The 16,695-nt window shown below is 41.3% G+C and overlaps 1 protein-coding gene across 1 annotated transcript in view; it reads left to right on the plus strand.

Moving 5' to 3' along the window:
* The window catches only part of sfswap (splicing factor SWAP), a 75,827-nt gene that overhangs the window by 22,389 nt on the left and 36,743 nt on the right, over nt 1–16,695 (plus strand). Inside the window, exons 8-10 of the mRNA XM_063210210.1 lie at nt 5,274–5,700; nt 7,246–7,443; nt 8,604–8,697. Coding sequence (XP_063066280.1) covers nt 5,274–5,700; nt 7,246–7,443; nt 8,604–8,697 — 719 coding nt within the window. The remainder of the gene's footprint in view (nt 1–5,273; nt 5,701–7,245; nt 7,444–8,603; nt 8,698–16,695) is intronic.

The following is a 16,695-nucleotide window of genomic DNA, read 5'->3' on the forward strand; positions in this document are numbered from 1 at the left end:
CACACGGTACCCACCAGAGATGTGGACTGTGACTTGGACTTGAGTCACAAATTGATGACTTGAGAGACTTGGCATCGCAATATTAGTAATGACTTTGTGACTTGACTCGGACTTGTTCACTATTGACTCGAGATTTTAGCTTGCAATGACTTGCAATGGCATGCCAAGTCTAAACATATCCACCCCGCCGTCTGCCAAAAGCTGTACTAGTTGGCTATGCAGAGACGGCTGTCTGCTCGTCTGTCACTGCTGTAGCCTATGTTGGGTACGCATGTGACTTTTTGACACCATATCTCGGGTCGGCGTTGCCTGAAGGCTGATGGCTTCTTCTATTCATTAGATGTTCATTTCTCTGACTGTGTCCATGGCTCAGTAACGGATACCCAGGATGCTTTTGCTAATTAGCAGTGATGGAACTGTCCACGCATTCGTAATGCATCTACCAAACCCACTTGGCTCTCACTGATGGTAACAGCTAATTGCCATGGGGCATTCACACTGTGAAGGGCAGTTTTGTCTGCAAATTTTTTTTATTTTTTAACTTACATCCTTTCTTTTGCTGCCGCAGGCCTATGACACAGCTTCAAGCAGATCTGGTCTTCTCATAGGTTTCTTTAGCTCCTTCGTCCCCTCCCTCCCATCCCTACATCTCTGCAGGATGCAGTGTTTTTTTAAAACCGGTGTTGGAGGCATGACTGGAACAAAAAAGCTTTTTTGCATCTGGGCTGTGTTTTAAATCTACCAGCTGACATTGATGGTGTCCCATTAGTTCACTGTGCGGCTGTTAGGGGTGGCTATTGGCAAGGGTTTTACGATTTGATGCACATCATGATACACATGCCACAATGCGATCATGATGCATGGTGATCCATGCATACCGCAATATCGGTATTGGTGCATCCCTAATACTTACTTCCTAACTTTTGCTGCATATAAGATGGGCTGCACAAATTCAAGCAGAACTGTGCTTTAATAGGTTCCCTGAGCTCAAGGTCTTGCCATCCTTCTGTGTCTGCTTTCATGCTGTCTACAGTGTTTTTAAGAAGACAGGTGTTAAGAGGCATGACTGTCTGGGGCAGGCAATGTTTCTTGGATCTGAGCTGGGGTGTTAAGCCTGCCAGCTGGCAATGTGGGAGTGCTATCACTTCATAAGTTTGTGGGGGTGGCAGTATTCCTCTCGCACTAATTACTGTGCTGACCTCAATGTGGCAAGAACATTTTCTCCTCTCTTCCATCATCCAGCTTCTGCTTGTCCTAGTTTGTTTCATTGTTGTACAGATAGTTGGAAGACCTCGACCTTTGCTGGCCCGAAGGCTTCCTACAGATTGAAAGTAACTTACAGTAAAGTAACTTCAACTCTGAAAGTCCTCATGCATGCGTCAACCTGATGTTGACAGCTCCAAACAAGTTTGTGAGGGTAACTTCTAGTGGTGTCAACAATAATTGATTCAGAAATGCATCACGATGCGGGGCCTGAAGGCTCCTACAGATTTCAAGGTTGAAAGTAGCATACCGTATAGTAAGTTTTTGGAAGTCTTCATGCATGCGTTAAACTGATGTTGATAGGTCTTGCACAGCAGTTCCTTAATTTCATTCCAGGACAATAAAATACATCTACTCTACTGCTGCCTCATCTCCAAACATGTTGTGTGAGGAAAGCTTCTAGTGGTGTCAACAATAATCGATTTGGAAATGCATCATGATGCAGGGCAGGACAATTCAATTATCGATTAGGCAAGTGCCATAATCGACGCAGTATCTTTTTTCAAGTTTCAATTACTTCCGTGGGCATTTGTGGACAAAATGAACTTTAAATGAAATTAAAGCACTTTAAGGCATTGGAAACTGCAGAAATGATACACACAACAACCAGTAAAATGTTGTTCAGCATCTGACTGCTTTTATTGCCTTGTGTCTGATGAAAGATTTGCCTTGAAATTTAATGCATTGCATTGCATTGTGAAATCAGACTGAAACGATTCAAATGGAATCGTTACTTCCTGAATCATGAGTACACGACTACCTTAGCCTTAAAAATATTGGACGATCCATCTCATTCCCTTTTCTTGGAATACTCCTCCCTACCCTCTGGCCTTAGATACAGGTTACCCTTCTTTAAGACAAATAGAGTGTTAAAATATTTTGTGCCTAGAAGCATGCAGCTTTTAAACAAGTTAAATTCAGACAGAATAACTGTAATACAGTAATTGTATATTTTAATCTACTTTGTATAACGTTTTTTTTTTGGGCTAGTCTTGTCTTCTTGTACTATTGTAATTGTAATTGTCTGTCCAAGTGTTTATTGTACTCCCAAAATGTAAGACAAATTTTCTTCGGGGCAATAAAGATGTATTCATAATCAAATCAAATTGTAAGGGCAGTGCCAGTGCATACACCACTAGTACCTGTATTTCATCCCCCCAGGTCTGGTATGCAAAACTGAACCTAGGCATTCAGGCCATGTATTATCATGCATACATGTGCTCTGGGCTATTTTTCCTTTGTGAAGCTCTTAATTGATCTCACAGGCATTGTTCTCGCCTAAAGACTGTATGTTCTGGACGATAAAAAATCAATTATGTTCATCCAGGTTACCTTAGGGAGTGTCATTTAAGAAAGCTGCCATTTAAGGGTTTTATTTTCAAAGCCAGGATAAGCCTGTGAAGGAGATGGATCAACCCTCCTTTTAAATGTGGCACCTTCAGTCACCCTGAGAAGGAGTTTAGCATAACGTCTTGTGTATTATTAAATGACTAGGGCTTAAAAGGAAGCGTGAATGCCAAGAGTGTTTCCCACAAATGGAAATCGATATTAATGCTTTTGAGACTCTGTGCTGGCTCTGAAATTATGAATGCTGCTGAATAAGTAAGACGTTCACTAGTCACCGTGTCCCACTAGACCTCCCCCTTCTTTTAGACTCTGCTCTCCGTGGCCAACCTTACTTTGAAGATTTTTGTTTTTTCATCTGTGCCCAAGGCAGAGTAATCTGTACAGGTATTATTGCCACATAGAGAAGAAAGAGATGTGACAAACCAAGTTGCAAGATTGGAGAGTCTTAAGTTGAGACCACATCTTTAACAGTTCATTTATTGAAACTGAGAGACTGACTGTCCATATTGTACTTTTGAATGGGACTAAAATATGGGAAATTGGTGGGTTGGTTTCAGGATTTAATCTTCCCGTTACTTGTGAAAATGATGAAATACCATACATGTTTTGCAGAATCTAAACTCTCCTGCTGGTATTTTAACAACAAGCTGTGGGAGTTTCATTCTCTAACACAGTGCATGTCTAATAGCAGTAATCAGGGGTTTTGGTGAAAATAAACATTTCAATTCCTCCTCTTCTTTTGTGACGTCAAGCATAGTCTGATTGTAATTGCTTTTTCTGGCTTGGAAAAAAAAGCAAATTAAGCCCATTTTCCCTGAGCATCCATTTTAGATTTGATTAGCTATCTTGCCTTTACGGTCCCCTTTTTCTCTTTAACCAAAAATGACAAATCTGATTGAAGAAGACAACAATTTGAATGGCAGATTATTTTCAGAATTTAGACGGCTTAGTATATTAAACGTACCGATTATAATATGTGAGGGTTTTTTTGTGTGTGTATTAGGGCTGGGCGGTTTTGGAAAAAATTAGCATCACGGTTTTCTTGATGAAAATTGATATCACGGTTTTCTGCACGGTTTTTTGATATGCGACGATTTCCCCCCAAATCTTAATCTTTCTGAGGAAAAGATCTCAAATTAAATGTTAAAATGAGATAAAATCATGAATTTAAATTAATCTCCATTTATATTTTATCATTTTTTCATTTCAATAATATTTTCTATAATTTATAGCCTAGTTTATATTTCCCTATCCAACAAAGGGGAAAATGCAGCATTTCATAAAATAACCTAAAATCTTGACCAGGGTGTCATAGATTTTTCAAGGAAGAAGGGTTAAATGATTATAAGCAGCTGTTTTGGGCTTTTTTTCCCCAAGACAGCCCAAAACAGCTTATTTCGTTCTACACCTGGCAACACTAATGGCTTATTTGTCGTTCTACACCTGGCAACACATCCGGCGCGTTGCGCTGCCGCTGGACTAGCGAGTAAACAACAGTGGGACAGAAACGAAACAGACTGAAGACAGACACTGAAAACAAACGGATTTACTTGACATTGTGTGCATATTGTCCTTGAATTAAAGTCAAAATCCAACGTAGAAGATATTTTGTCCGGTAGTTTGTGTCATATTGCGATGTGTTTCGCTCCTATTTTGCCCCCAAATCATTTCAAACAAATATAGCAATGTAGCAATGCTTGTCTGCCCATTGCATTTGAAAGCTAGGCTACTTTAGCTTATAAGCAGTCTTAACAGCACTGCGCACACAGTTGGGATGGTAATTAAATACAGTTAAGAATCAGATAACTGTTGTAGCCTGTTAACATAGCACCACATAGAATTGCCTTTTATTTAACTTTGTGAGATCAAAGGTAGGCTAAATGAATTGAAATGTTTGTCATGATTCATCCATGTCATGTGTGTTCATTATGTTTCACTCTCACTAGCCTCTAGCGCATAACCAATTATTTTATTAGTTCAATCAACATCTTACATTGTGGTGACATTCCCTTGTAGAACAGCAACAGCAGTGGACTTAGCAGAGTTGAAATGAAGTGTCAGAGACTTATGAATTAGAAGAATCTTTGGAAGTGTGACACGGAGTATGAAGCTCACGCACATAACATAGTAGGCTATAAACAACAACAACAAAACCGTCTCTCATCAAAAAGAGAACCTTGTGTAGTGTAAACCGAGATCACGGTTTTTTAACCGTACACCGCCCAGCTCTAGTGTGCATGCAAGCGATATGCATATCCTCTCTGTGTGCGTCTTTGTAGAACTGTGTCCTTTTTGTGCACATTTCTATATGTTGTGTGGATATGCAGATCTTCTCTTCTCTGTGTGAAATTGCATTAGCGTGGTAAGGGCCAGGCAGCCAGTCTTGGGTGTGAAGCGTCCCTCTACCCGGCCGACGCCTGCTCTCCCACTCAGAGCGGAGGTGCTGTCACATTCAATACAACGCGACATGCATCACGACATGCACACTAGGGACGACAGCGGGGCACACAGGAGTGGGATGGAGAGGGGAGGTGGTATGAAAAACGGTTTGAATGCACATGAATTTATTTGCACACTGATCCACATTAAGCAATATGTCTCTCTTTATTTTTCTTCCACTCTGTCTCTCTTCTCCCTCTCTTTCTCTCTTTCCAAACCAACAGCCAACGTCGCTGCTGCAATGTATTACGGGTATTGCATGCTCCCAGACGGCTCGTACTGCTTGGCACCCCCTCCTCCTCCGGGGATCGACGCCACCAGCGCCGGCTACTACGGCACTCTGCCCCACCATGCCATGATGCCCCCTCACCACCACCAGGCCTCCGTAGTGCCCCCGCCGCCAGGGACAACCCCGCCACCTCCCGACGCCATGGCACTGGCCCCAGCTCCTCCTATGCATGTCCCGGCCCCTATCCATATCCCTGCCCCAGCCCCTGCCCCTGTCCATATGCACGTCCCAGCACCAGCACCTGTTTCTGTTCCTGGTCCTCCCTTGCTGCCCGCTCCTGTGTCTGTGTCTGGCTCCAACTCGGTCTCAGCTCCACCTCAGCTGTCTCACCCCACCACCCAGGCTGGCAGCTCCTCCACAAGGTGTGCTTCAAGAAATACAGCTCCAGGCCTTTTTATTAGAATACCATGAAAAAGTTGCTTTATTTCCATAATTCCATCAATAATGTTAAACTGTCATGGATTGTAGATTCATGGCCCAGTTTTTTAACTATTCCAATCATTATTTTTTTTTCTTTTTATATACGTTGGCCTTCCAGCTAAAAAAAAAACATGAATTGGGGAATTCGCATTATTAGAATATTGTTATAAAATCTAATTTTTCTTCATCAAAATTCGGGTCACATTAAATCAGTTAAAATTTGGTACTTTCTACATAACATGCAATGGTCAATACTTGGTTAGGACATTCTCTGTTTTCATAATGGCCATGATGCGTTTAACATTGAAGTCAATGGCAAAAACAGTGCATGGGAGTTATGGAAGCCCAGATATCCTTGATGCTTTGCTGTCAGCTGTTCTTGTTTGTTGACCTGGTGCCCCACACTTCACTCTTCAATATACCCTGTAGATTTCCATGCCACGTTTTGGCGCCAACTCACCAGTTTAATTCTAAATAACCAGAAATGAAACCCCATTGAAAATGAATGGGGTTTTATTTCTGTTGAGTTAGAATTAAACTGGTGAGTTAACACCAAAACGTGGCATGGAAATCTTCGGGTATATTGAAGAGTGAAGTGTGGGGCACCAGGTCAACAAACAAGAACAGCTGACAACAAAGCATCAAGGATTTCTGGGCTTCCATAACTCCCATGCACTGTTTTTGCCATTGACTTCAATGTTAAACGCATCATGGCCATTATGAAGACAGAGAATGTCCTAACCAAGTATTGACCATTGCATGTTATGTAGAAAGTACCAAATTTCAACTGATTTAATGTGACCCGAATTTTGATGAAGAAAATTTTGATTTTATAACAATATTCTAATAATGTGAATTCCCCAATTCATGGGTTTTTTGAGCTGGAAGGCCAACGTATATAAAAAGAAAAAAATTAATGATTGGAATAGTTAAAAAACTGGGCCATGAATCTACAATCCATGACAGTTTAACATTATTGATGGAATTATGGAAATAAATCAACTTTTTCATGGTATTCTAATAAAAAGGCCTGGAGCTGTATAATGTACATCATATAAATTCAAATGTTTTGAGAGCATACTTTTTAAACCTCTATTAAAATGCATTTTGCAATGCAAGTCAATGGAATGCCCAATACAAAAATGTCACTTTCCCAACAAAATGGATATACCGGTATATCATTTTGGAAAGAAGCTCTTCATATGTTACATTACACACACACACCCCACGCCACGCCACGCCACGCCACGCCACGCCACGCCACGCCACACACACACACACACACACACACACACACACACACACACAGACACAGACACACACACTCACACTGATATATAATGCACTCATTTCACTGAGTGGTGTGTTGAACCATTTTCTCCTTTGATTTGGGATCTCCCCATCCTAATAATAAAGTGATAATAAATTATAAATCATGCTCTGTATAATACTGAGTAATAAGAAACTGTGTAATGTAATTTTCCCAGTGCCCAAGCCCAGGTTCTGGCCACCCCAGTCCCGGTGACTGCCACTACTACCTCAGCAGCGCAGGCAGCATCCCCTCCACACCAAACCATCATCCCGCCACCTCCAGACATCCAGCCCGTCATCGACAAGTTGGCCGAGTATGTGGCCCGCAACGGCGTCAAGTTTGAGGCCAGTGTCCGTGCCAAGAACGACCCTCGGTAAGCAATGAAACAATCTGAAAGTCTTATTTTTCGTAAAGATATGAAACTCCCATGCTCAGCCAGTTTCCAGTTTTTGGTGAAGTGCAGTCATCAGCAATCCAAAGTAAAGAAGAAGGATCACCGCACACTGGTGGACTTAATTTAGCTGCTTTTTCATTGTTAGTTGAACAACGTGTTTTGCTTTGCGCTTCGTCAGGTTCACTTCTTATGTTTTTCGTTATTGTGATTCAACACGCCATAGCACACACTACACTTATGCTTCACCCAGTGCAAGGGAACAGATGACACAGTAATAGGCACTCAGTGAGAGCACTGCCTGGTACCATACTCGGAGTACCTCAGTCATGGGGGAAGATGATGGCGTAAAGTGCAGAAAGTTAAAAAAGTCCCTGTCGCAAATTGGATCCAAACAGCTCTGAATGAGTCTGAGCAAGATAAACACAGAGAATGTCATGAGAGAATCAAAAGCCATGCCAAGATAGTGGCCATACCACATGTTGTATCTAAATGCATGCACATAGGAAGAAGCAATTCAGAAGTAAGAAGGCTCTCTTGATGTATTGAGCTCAGTTGTTTTGACCTTCAGTTTGAACCCGAACAGGCATCAGACATGTTTACTCTACTATAGTGTGTTTACTCTATAATGTTTATGACAATATCTGCAACAGCTTAGGAGACTTTCATCTCTTGGCTCCAATGGGAAAATGCTCAGATCTTTTGAAGTAAAAAATGAACCGCTGAGGAAACTTGTATTTATTTTTAATAAAATGTAAACAGATCCTCAGATTAGAATGGCTGTGACACCACTTAATTTATTTACTCATTTTATAGCGTGTGTGTCCTCGCTTTGAAGCCGGGATTGAGCTTTGTTACAGATCTTTCCACACACTGCTAGCTTGTTTTATAGCCTCTGAGCTGCAGAGTGCTTTAATCTTTAGTATATTTCACCACAGTTTGTGCCAAGAAGGGGAAAGTTTCCCCTCCCTATAACTAAAAGGGTCATTCACACATTCGGTTTTAATTGTAATTGGGTTGTTGTATCATTCAATCCTCTCTTGGTGAATTGTCGCATTTGCTTCCTTTCATTTTCTGGTCCTTCCATCATTGACTACATCTCCTCCCTTTCTCCACTCCACCCCATCTCTTCCCGTATGCAGGTTTGATTTTCTGCAGTCCTGGCACCAGTACTACACCTATTACGAGTTTAAGAAGCACTACTTCATGCGGAAAGAAGGCAGGAGTCTGCCAGAGGTACAGTTTTCATGCTCTGTTTCTCACCCTGTGCTAATCATGCATCCTGCCCTCCTCATCTCTGTCTCTTATAGTCTATCGGTTCTTGTCCATTTTTTCTCTTGCTGGCGCTCTGTGTTTCTACTCTATTGCTCAGACGTACAGTATCCTCTCTGTCTCTGCTCATCCAAGTGAATTGATGTGATTGTGTCTGAAGGATTCTTCTATATCCAGGAGGTGGTCTGTCTTTCATGAGGCAATCTGCCAGTTTCTGTGCAGGGGAAGTAGAGGGGATGGCCTTGTGTAATGGAATAGCACCAGATGCCCAATATCTCTGTCTGGACAGAAACTCCATAGCTATTGATTCAAGATGAAAAGACCTGGAACTGGTGTGTGCGTGCGTGCGTACGTGCGTGCGTGCGCAGGTTGAATTCTGATATAGCTAGTGACATTGCAAGCAGCCACACTGAAGGGCCGAATGTTATTGATCAGTGACCCAGCTCATTTTAACAAAATCACTTTGTGACAAAACACAGGCAGGTCCTCCACACTACCTTATTTATGTGGATCTGCATGTGTTTGAGCATTTCAAAGACATTTCATAGATTTATTCAAGGGCAATTTGTGCAACATGTCTCTTGGCATGTGGGTCTGTTTATGACTATGTATTTCTGTTGCAAAAATAAATGAATAAAGAAGCACTCATGAGATTTCATTTTGCTTTTTTAATCGCCTCAGAGGGCCTGTTGAAGGAAGCTTGGGGCACCTTCTTACTTGCCTGTGAGTGGGGCACGCACCCACCTAATTGTTTTCCTTTTTTAGTGTGCTCGTCCTTGTTTGGAAGGCAGAATTGAGCTTTGCTATAGATCTGGGCACATACTGCCAGCTTTTCTCACTTATCTCACACACTCCTGGAATGGAAGTTTTTTAACGAGCAAGTATTTAGAATGTTCTCTATTTTACTTTGTTTTGTTTTGCATTCAACTTTGAAATCATTGTTTTTCCAATTTTTTTCTCAAATTTTACTCAATGTCTTTCATTCTCTGTAGAGTCGAGTACGGATTTTTTTCAGAATGTATTTTTTTAAATATCATTTGTACATTTGATTCCATGGGTTCAAAGCTTGCCTCTACTGTGATGTTTAACAAAGTAAAATTGATAACTCAATTATCATGTTCCCTGGCTAGACACCAAGTGACCATCTCTCCAGACGGCATGATAAGAGACAAAATCAAACACACTGTGATATCTTGCAGTACTATAGGTGTTGTAGTATAGAATCAAGTTTGAATTCGCTGTCTACCCTGTAGAGTATGTTGTATATCGCATGTGAGAAACAATTCTTTGTGAGAAACAAATGCACAAATGGTAATGGATTCTTTCTGTGTGTTTCTGTGTGTCACTGTGCCAGGCAGGTGCGTAATATGATGCATGCAGAGCACCATATGACGAGCTGTAATGAGGAAACTAATGATGTGCAAACACAGAGCTGGGCTTAATCTTCTGCTCAAATCACTGTATTCTGTCACAATTCAAAAACACACACACACACACACACACACACACACACACACACACACACACACACACACACACACACACACACACACACACACACACACACACACACACACACACACACACACACACACACACACACACACACACACACACACACTCTAATGTCAGCTCATTCAGCACTACACACATGCATGCTACACATGTGTATTTTTATTTCTATTTAAACGTCTTGACATTTTCCCTAATGTAATTCTTTTTGTGAATTTACTGTGTAGTCTAGTCGTGATTTCATGAACCCAGAAATGTTGAGTACCCTAAAGTTTTATTGCAGAAATGTCATCTATAGGTCAAATGAAGGGGATTTAGCTTGGTTGCCCAAAGTTGAACTTTGGGCAATTTGCATAATTAGCATAAATATATTGTTAAGGTAAGGACTACTACTGGTGAATAGGCTTGAAAAATTAAATCGTAGATATCACCTTGAAACTTTCTCAGTTGATTACTGACGATAAGAGAAGAAAAAAATATATTGGATGTTTTTTGTATTTTGATGTTTAGATATGCAAATGAGGGCATGCATCATTAATTATGCACTAATTTGCATACACACGAAATCAGCTTTTCATGGTAAAACCAGACTGAAAATTATTTTTCTGTGGGTAAAATTAGTATATTTCAGGGTTGAATTGGTGAAAACCCTCAGAGGAACCTGTAGGCCGGGAGCTACGTATACCCCTCAGGATGTTTTTTGCTTACTTTTTTTCACTATGATTTCCTGTTAGTATATACCCTGGGCCATAACGAGTTGATAGGGTGCACTCCCAACTCGGCCCCGTTTGGTCTCAGGGCCCAAAAAAACATATTTTAAAGAAAAGCTGCAGGCGAAATTGTATAGCTGTAAATATTAAGGTACTGCAACTGCAAAAATGGTCCTAGAACCCTGTAAATTTACATGGGTCACCCTGTCACATAGGGGAATCAACTTGAAAAATGTTTCAGGGCTTGGCCATTTTCTTATGTCAAATATCATCTTCAACATACCCAAAAAGCCCCAAAAATGCTTGTCCGCCAGACAAATTGTCTTCAAATTTGATCATTTTCAACTCTGTTATGATATGCATTAGTCCCTCAAATGTAAATAAAAAACTACCCAAGTTCATGAGCTTCAATTTAAGTCTAAGAGGGCCTTTCTAGCTAGAGTACAACAGCTGCTATGTCCAAAGTTATTCACTGTAGCCTATCCGAAAATACTAGCCTCCAGGCAGACACTTTCAGGCATTACCATTTCATATGGGATTATGGACATCAATTTTACATAAACCATATTTTTAAAATGTTTGTCATTGACTTGAAAATTGGTATGAATGAAAGTATGAAGTGAATAGCATCAAGAGTAACTAATGTTACCACCTATGGGTGGATTGTGAACAGGATGCAACACATGGTACTAACACATGGTACAACACATGGTAAATTAAATGTATCAAATGAGAACTTTATTTAAGGAATAGTTTGTATTGTACAGTAGTAGCGTAGAACGTGAATAAGAACTTTTAATCATCATTTAATAATCATCATCATCATCATCATCTTCTTCATCTTCATACACATTTGTATGGATTTCATCAGTCATGTCATGTTCATCCGTGTCCTCCTCTGCCAAGACATCAATGAGAGCTTTTGGGATTACATCACCCTCAAACCATAGTGGTTCAAGCTTCCCAGTATCTGTGTTTATGTGAAAGCCATGGTCAAGTGGACTTGGGATCTCTGGGTAATGCTCATGGGCCCTCTTCCAAGTGCACACTTGAAAGTTTGTACGTTTGATGTGTTGTTTGAGGACCCTCTTGCATGGTGGGAAAGTTGATAGGTCAATTGAGAGACCCTGACGAACCTGAGGGTTTGACCCACACATCTTCTTTAGTTTAATTTCCCTTGCTTCATCAACACTTTTCACTCTGCGACTAAATCCATACAGACGGCAGGTGAACTCCTCAACACCATTGAGGAGCTGTTCATCAAGATGCCATGAGTTTCCTACTTGTGCAAAGACTTGAATGAATTTTGTGGTTTGATTCAGTATCTTCATTGGTCGCACCTTTCCTTTGCCTTTGAATGCTGACGTGCAGTCAGCACCAGTGAAGGCATGTAGGGCCAGAAGAGCTGCAATGTGTTCTTGCGAATAATCTTCAGCCAGCAGGTTGATGTCAATTAGTCTATCTCCTGTGTCAAAGATGATGTTGACAGTTGATGACTTGGCATAGTACAGGAGAATGAAGAAAATGTCTGAGTCTTTTGCTCTTACTCTAATGACCTTGATGTGAGGCATTTTAGTTTGGATGTACTGCAGGTAAATAATCACCCTAACATCCGTTTCTTCATGTTTTGAGCAGATCTCCGGGAGAAGTTCCTTTGACACAACTCCAGCATTACATTCTACCCTGTAGGCTTGACCAGCCTCTATGAAAATGACAGGCCTTCGAAGGACATTTTCCATCATATCTTTGGAGCTCCAGTGATCCAGTAGTAAATGAATGAGTGCTTTCTTGTTTTCATCATTTGTGAGAAAGGCCTTCCAATCAGCGGGGCGATGAACATTCAGCCCATTCACAATAAAACGTTCACCACAGCCTCTGCGATCTCTCTCGGCTGATTTTGGTGAATGAAGACGATTCACGTAAGTGTCTGTGCTGAATATTGTTTCAGCTGATGCAGGTAGACTTGTGAATGTTCTCTCTGATATTGCCTTCATTGTCTGGGGTACATCACGCATGTACAATGAGGAATTTCCATCCTGAATGAGAGCACATTGACCTGGAGGAGGAAGCTGTGCATTCTCAGCATCTTTGATCATGTGGTTCATGCCTTTTGCTTTGTTGTTTTTTGCAAAAAAGCCATCAATGGTTGAGATGGAGTATGGTGTCAGAGTTAGGGGATAGGTCATAAGGTCAGCAGTGCTTATTTGTGACTTCAGTTCTTGTGATTTGATGAAGATCTGAAAAAGGAACCCACTTGTAGCTTTGTATTGTAGCACTTTCTTGTTTGATGCAACAAGTGTCTTTTTTGGTGCAGTAGATGCCATTGTTTTGAACCTGTTTCTTTTGATTGGTTCAAAGAAAAGAACATCTTTGTTTTGAAGTCGATCATGGATGAATCTCTCCTTTTGAGTTTTACCTATTTTCAGGCCATTCAGGACATCATGGCGAACATCTTCTGGCATAGCGGCTCCCGAACTCAAACTTGTTAAGGGCTGAGAAGTCTCGAGCTCAAACGGATTAATAAAGCTCTGAAAAGCCTCTACTGTTCTCTGCACTTGCTCCTCAGATCTTGTAATCTCACGTGGTCTCAGATCTCTTTGCTGTTTCTCTGTATATTCACCTCGACCACACACCATTTCCCACATGGCTTCTACAAACTCTCCTTTGGCATGGGCAGTCAGGATGTGGCGTTGGCTTGCATCATGGTTACTGGTTATTCCACAGATGCCAGCAGAATATGTCCCAGACCCAGAGTTTGACTTAAGCCATTTCATAGCTGTCTCCTCTATTGTTTTGTCTGTGTGGCAGCGGTTGCCTGGAATCTGAGACCTTGAAACACTGATCGCTCCAGCACGCAAAAGTTTCTCAGATCCTGGATGTGTTTCCTCAACATGTTTCAGAAAGAATCCTAGGTAGGTGAGGAATCTTGCGTAGTTTTGTTGGTCTGAGCAGAAGAAGAGGTCCGGCATGTTGTTCAGTGCAGCTTTGTATCCTTCATAGTCATTTGTTTTGACTGCCTTATTCATTGACAGGACAAGCCAGATGCAGTCAATATACTCCATCCAAAATTGTCCAGTTTCTCCATACTGCCCATTTCTTACTGCTTCTCTGAAAGCATGGTATTCTCCTATATGGTGAGGTATGCCTACATTATCCAATGGTGGCATGTGAGTGAGAGATGATGCATTAAGATTGAGGTTTTCCAGTAATGCCGTTCCCTCTGGAGAGAGTGGTTCATGGGTTTCTAGATACTTGTCATAGAGGAGTCTCTCAAGGGCTTCAAGCATGGACTTGTGTGTATTCATTGCTCGGTCCCAATTCTTTCCATCAGTGACCCCAGTCACAGAGCCAGAGGTAATCAGTTTTGCTTCCAAAGCGACTTCTACCCATCCACTCCCTTGACAGTATCTTCTCCCTATGCCTTTCAAATATGCTCCGCAGCAATGAAATGTCCCAATTAGGATTATATGGTTTCTGTATTTTTCTGGTTCATTCCATATAAGAGGGTATGCTTTCATGCAAACACCTAGGTCAAATGTAGAGACTGTGTAGTTTTGTCCAGCTTCAGAAGATGCAACTTCACTGTATCTGAGGCATTCCTGAATTGTTGCCAATTCAGTTATGGGAGAATTGATCATGGGATAGTATCCAATGGTAGTGAGGCATTTTGGGGACTGGCCAGTAAGAGACACCCAGCCTGACAAACCAGGGATGTGCTGATCTTTAGAGTTGGTTTTGCGAGCGAGGACCCAAATTAGATCAGATGATTCTGATTGACTACTTGAGGTTGTGGCTGTGGAACTAGATGACACCAAATTAGCTGGCTCTGATCGTTTCCGTTTATAGTAGGTTGGCAACTCTGTGACAGGACTTTTAAATGACCGGGGTTTTTTTGGAGGTTGAATGCTAGGATTGGACTGTTCTGTGGTAGAGATCTCGATATCTGCGCATAAGTCATGTGTAGGCTGTGCTGAGATGGAGGCTTCTGCATCTGCAAACTCATGCATGTTCTGTACTGACGGAGGTGCACTTGGTTCCTCGCAGAAACCTAGGTCTTGCATGTAGATCCCTGCAGCAGTATGGATGGAACCTGCACCATACACATCTGATACAAGCTGATCAAAATTGTCCCAGTCACTGTGAAAGACTGCACCATCAGGCTGCTTCTTGACAACATCTGAGTTGCTGATTAATGAAGCACTATTGACTATTGAATTTGCCAGAGCTGTTTCAAGTTCAAGTGAGTATGTGTATGACTCGCAGTGACCAAGCCTATTTATCAATGTGGTGATGCGCTTTGATCTGAAGAGATGGCGCAGTGTCATACAAAGTAAGATGTGTTTTTTCATCTTCCATTGACCTGATGTAGCTGCTCTGCAGAGGTCCTGAGAAATGGAGGATGCCAGACTTTCCTCCCGATGTGACGGCTTCTTATCTCCACAGATGAGGTTTAAAATGAATCGTAACACTTCAGGTGGAATCTCCTCCTTTGGGTCATGAAGATTATGAGCCCTCGGGGGCCAAGGCAGTGGCTCAGCGGTTTTGAAGGCAGTAAGAATTTTCTTGTGAAGATCATGGCTCACCTCTTTGCACCAGTCTTTAATTCCCAACTCATAAGCTGAACGAACTGTTGTCTTCATGGATTCCATGGATGTACAAAATACAAATGTATCTTTAAATTGACTGGATGAGAAGTCAATACAATCTTTCAGATCAGGGCAACCTTCAATTTTTTGCCTCAGGTTATGGCTTGTGATTTCAGCAATAGATGCTTCTCTGAATTCCTTCAAGGTGTCATTATACAATGCTGTGAGATGAGCAAGTTTAATAACCTGACAATTCTGGATAACTTCCATTTTGATATGGTCATGCACACGAGTAAAAGCTTTACTGATCAGTGCCTTCTTTGTAGTTATTTCAGATGCTGCAGATGAATTGTGAGTCTGGGGTACTCGTTTTACCATGTACTGTCTTCGACAGCATTCGTGATACTGTGCCTCCTTAGCAAAAAGGTCAACTCCTCTGATTTTGCATAGCAGGTCTTCATCATCGAGTTCCTTGGCTTTTTCCTCTATATTTCTGTATGCACTTGACTGGAATTTTTGTAGGTTGTATCTTTTGCCAGACACTTGCTTCACTGTGCTACCTTTGCAGAATAGACAGTACTGCCCAAACAAAACTGGAGAATCCATATGATCTCTGGCTTGTCTTGTTGACAGATTCTCTGCTTGACACTTGCCTAAGGCATGCTTTGCCTTTTTGAAAAAAAAAAGTTGACAGCTTTTGTGGTAGCCACAATCCAAGGACAATTCATCAGGAATTGATTCAACAATATCTTGCATTCCACCACAATCTAACACTTGTGCTTTAAGTTTCTTTTTCATGTCAAGAATTTCAGTAAATGCAGTCTGCGGATCAGCCTTAGAAGACAAAAGAATGAACCTGTCGTGTACAGTCCCCTTGTTACCATGGAGGATACAGTTTTGAATACATGGCTGAGGTGGTGGCTTTTGTTTTGAAGAACCCTGGCCAATTGTCCAGTCTTCATCATGATGCCTTTTCTTCGGCATTTTTCCAGGTTTAGATTGTTGATTATGTTACACCCATCTGAAAAGAAATTTCATTATAGCAATGAATTCCAAATATGCAGAAATCAAACTATGTAAATGTCGATAATCATTAGCTAATGCTTGGATATGGATGACAGAATGTTTGTAAAACAGCATCTAAATACGAAAAG

The sequence above is a fragment of the Engraulis encrasicolus genome, chromosome 11, assembly GCF_034702125.1.
Source record: "Engraulis encrasicolus isolate BLACKSEA-1 chromosome 11, IST_EnEncr_1.0, whole genome shotgun sequence".
Taxonomy (NCBI): domain Eukaryota; kingdom Metazoa; phylum Chordata; class Actinopteri; order Clupeiformes; family Engraulidae; genus Engraulis; species Engraulis encrasicolus.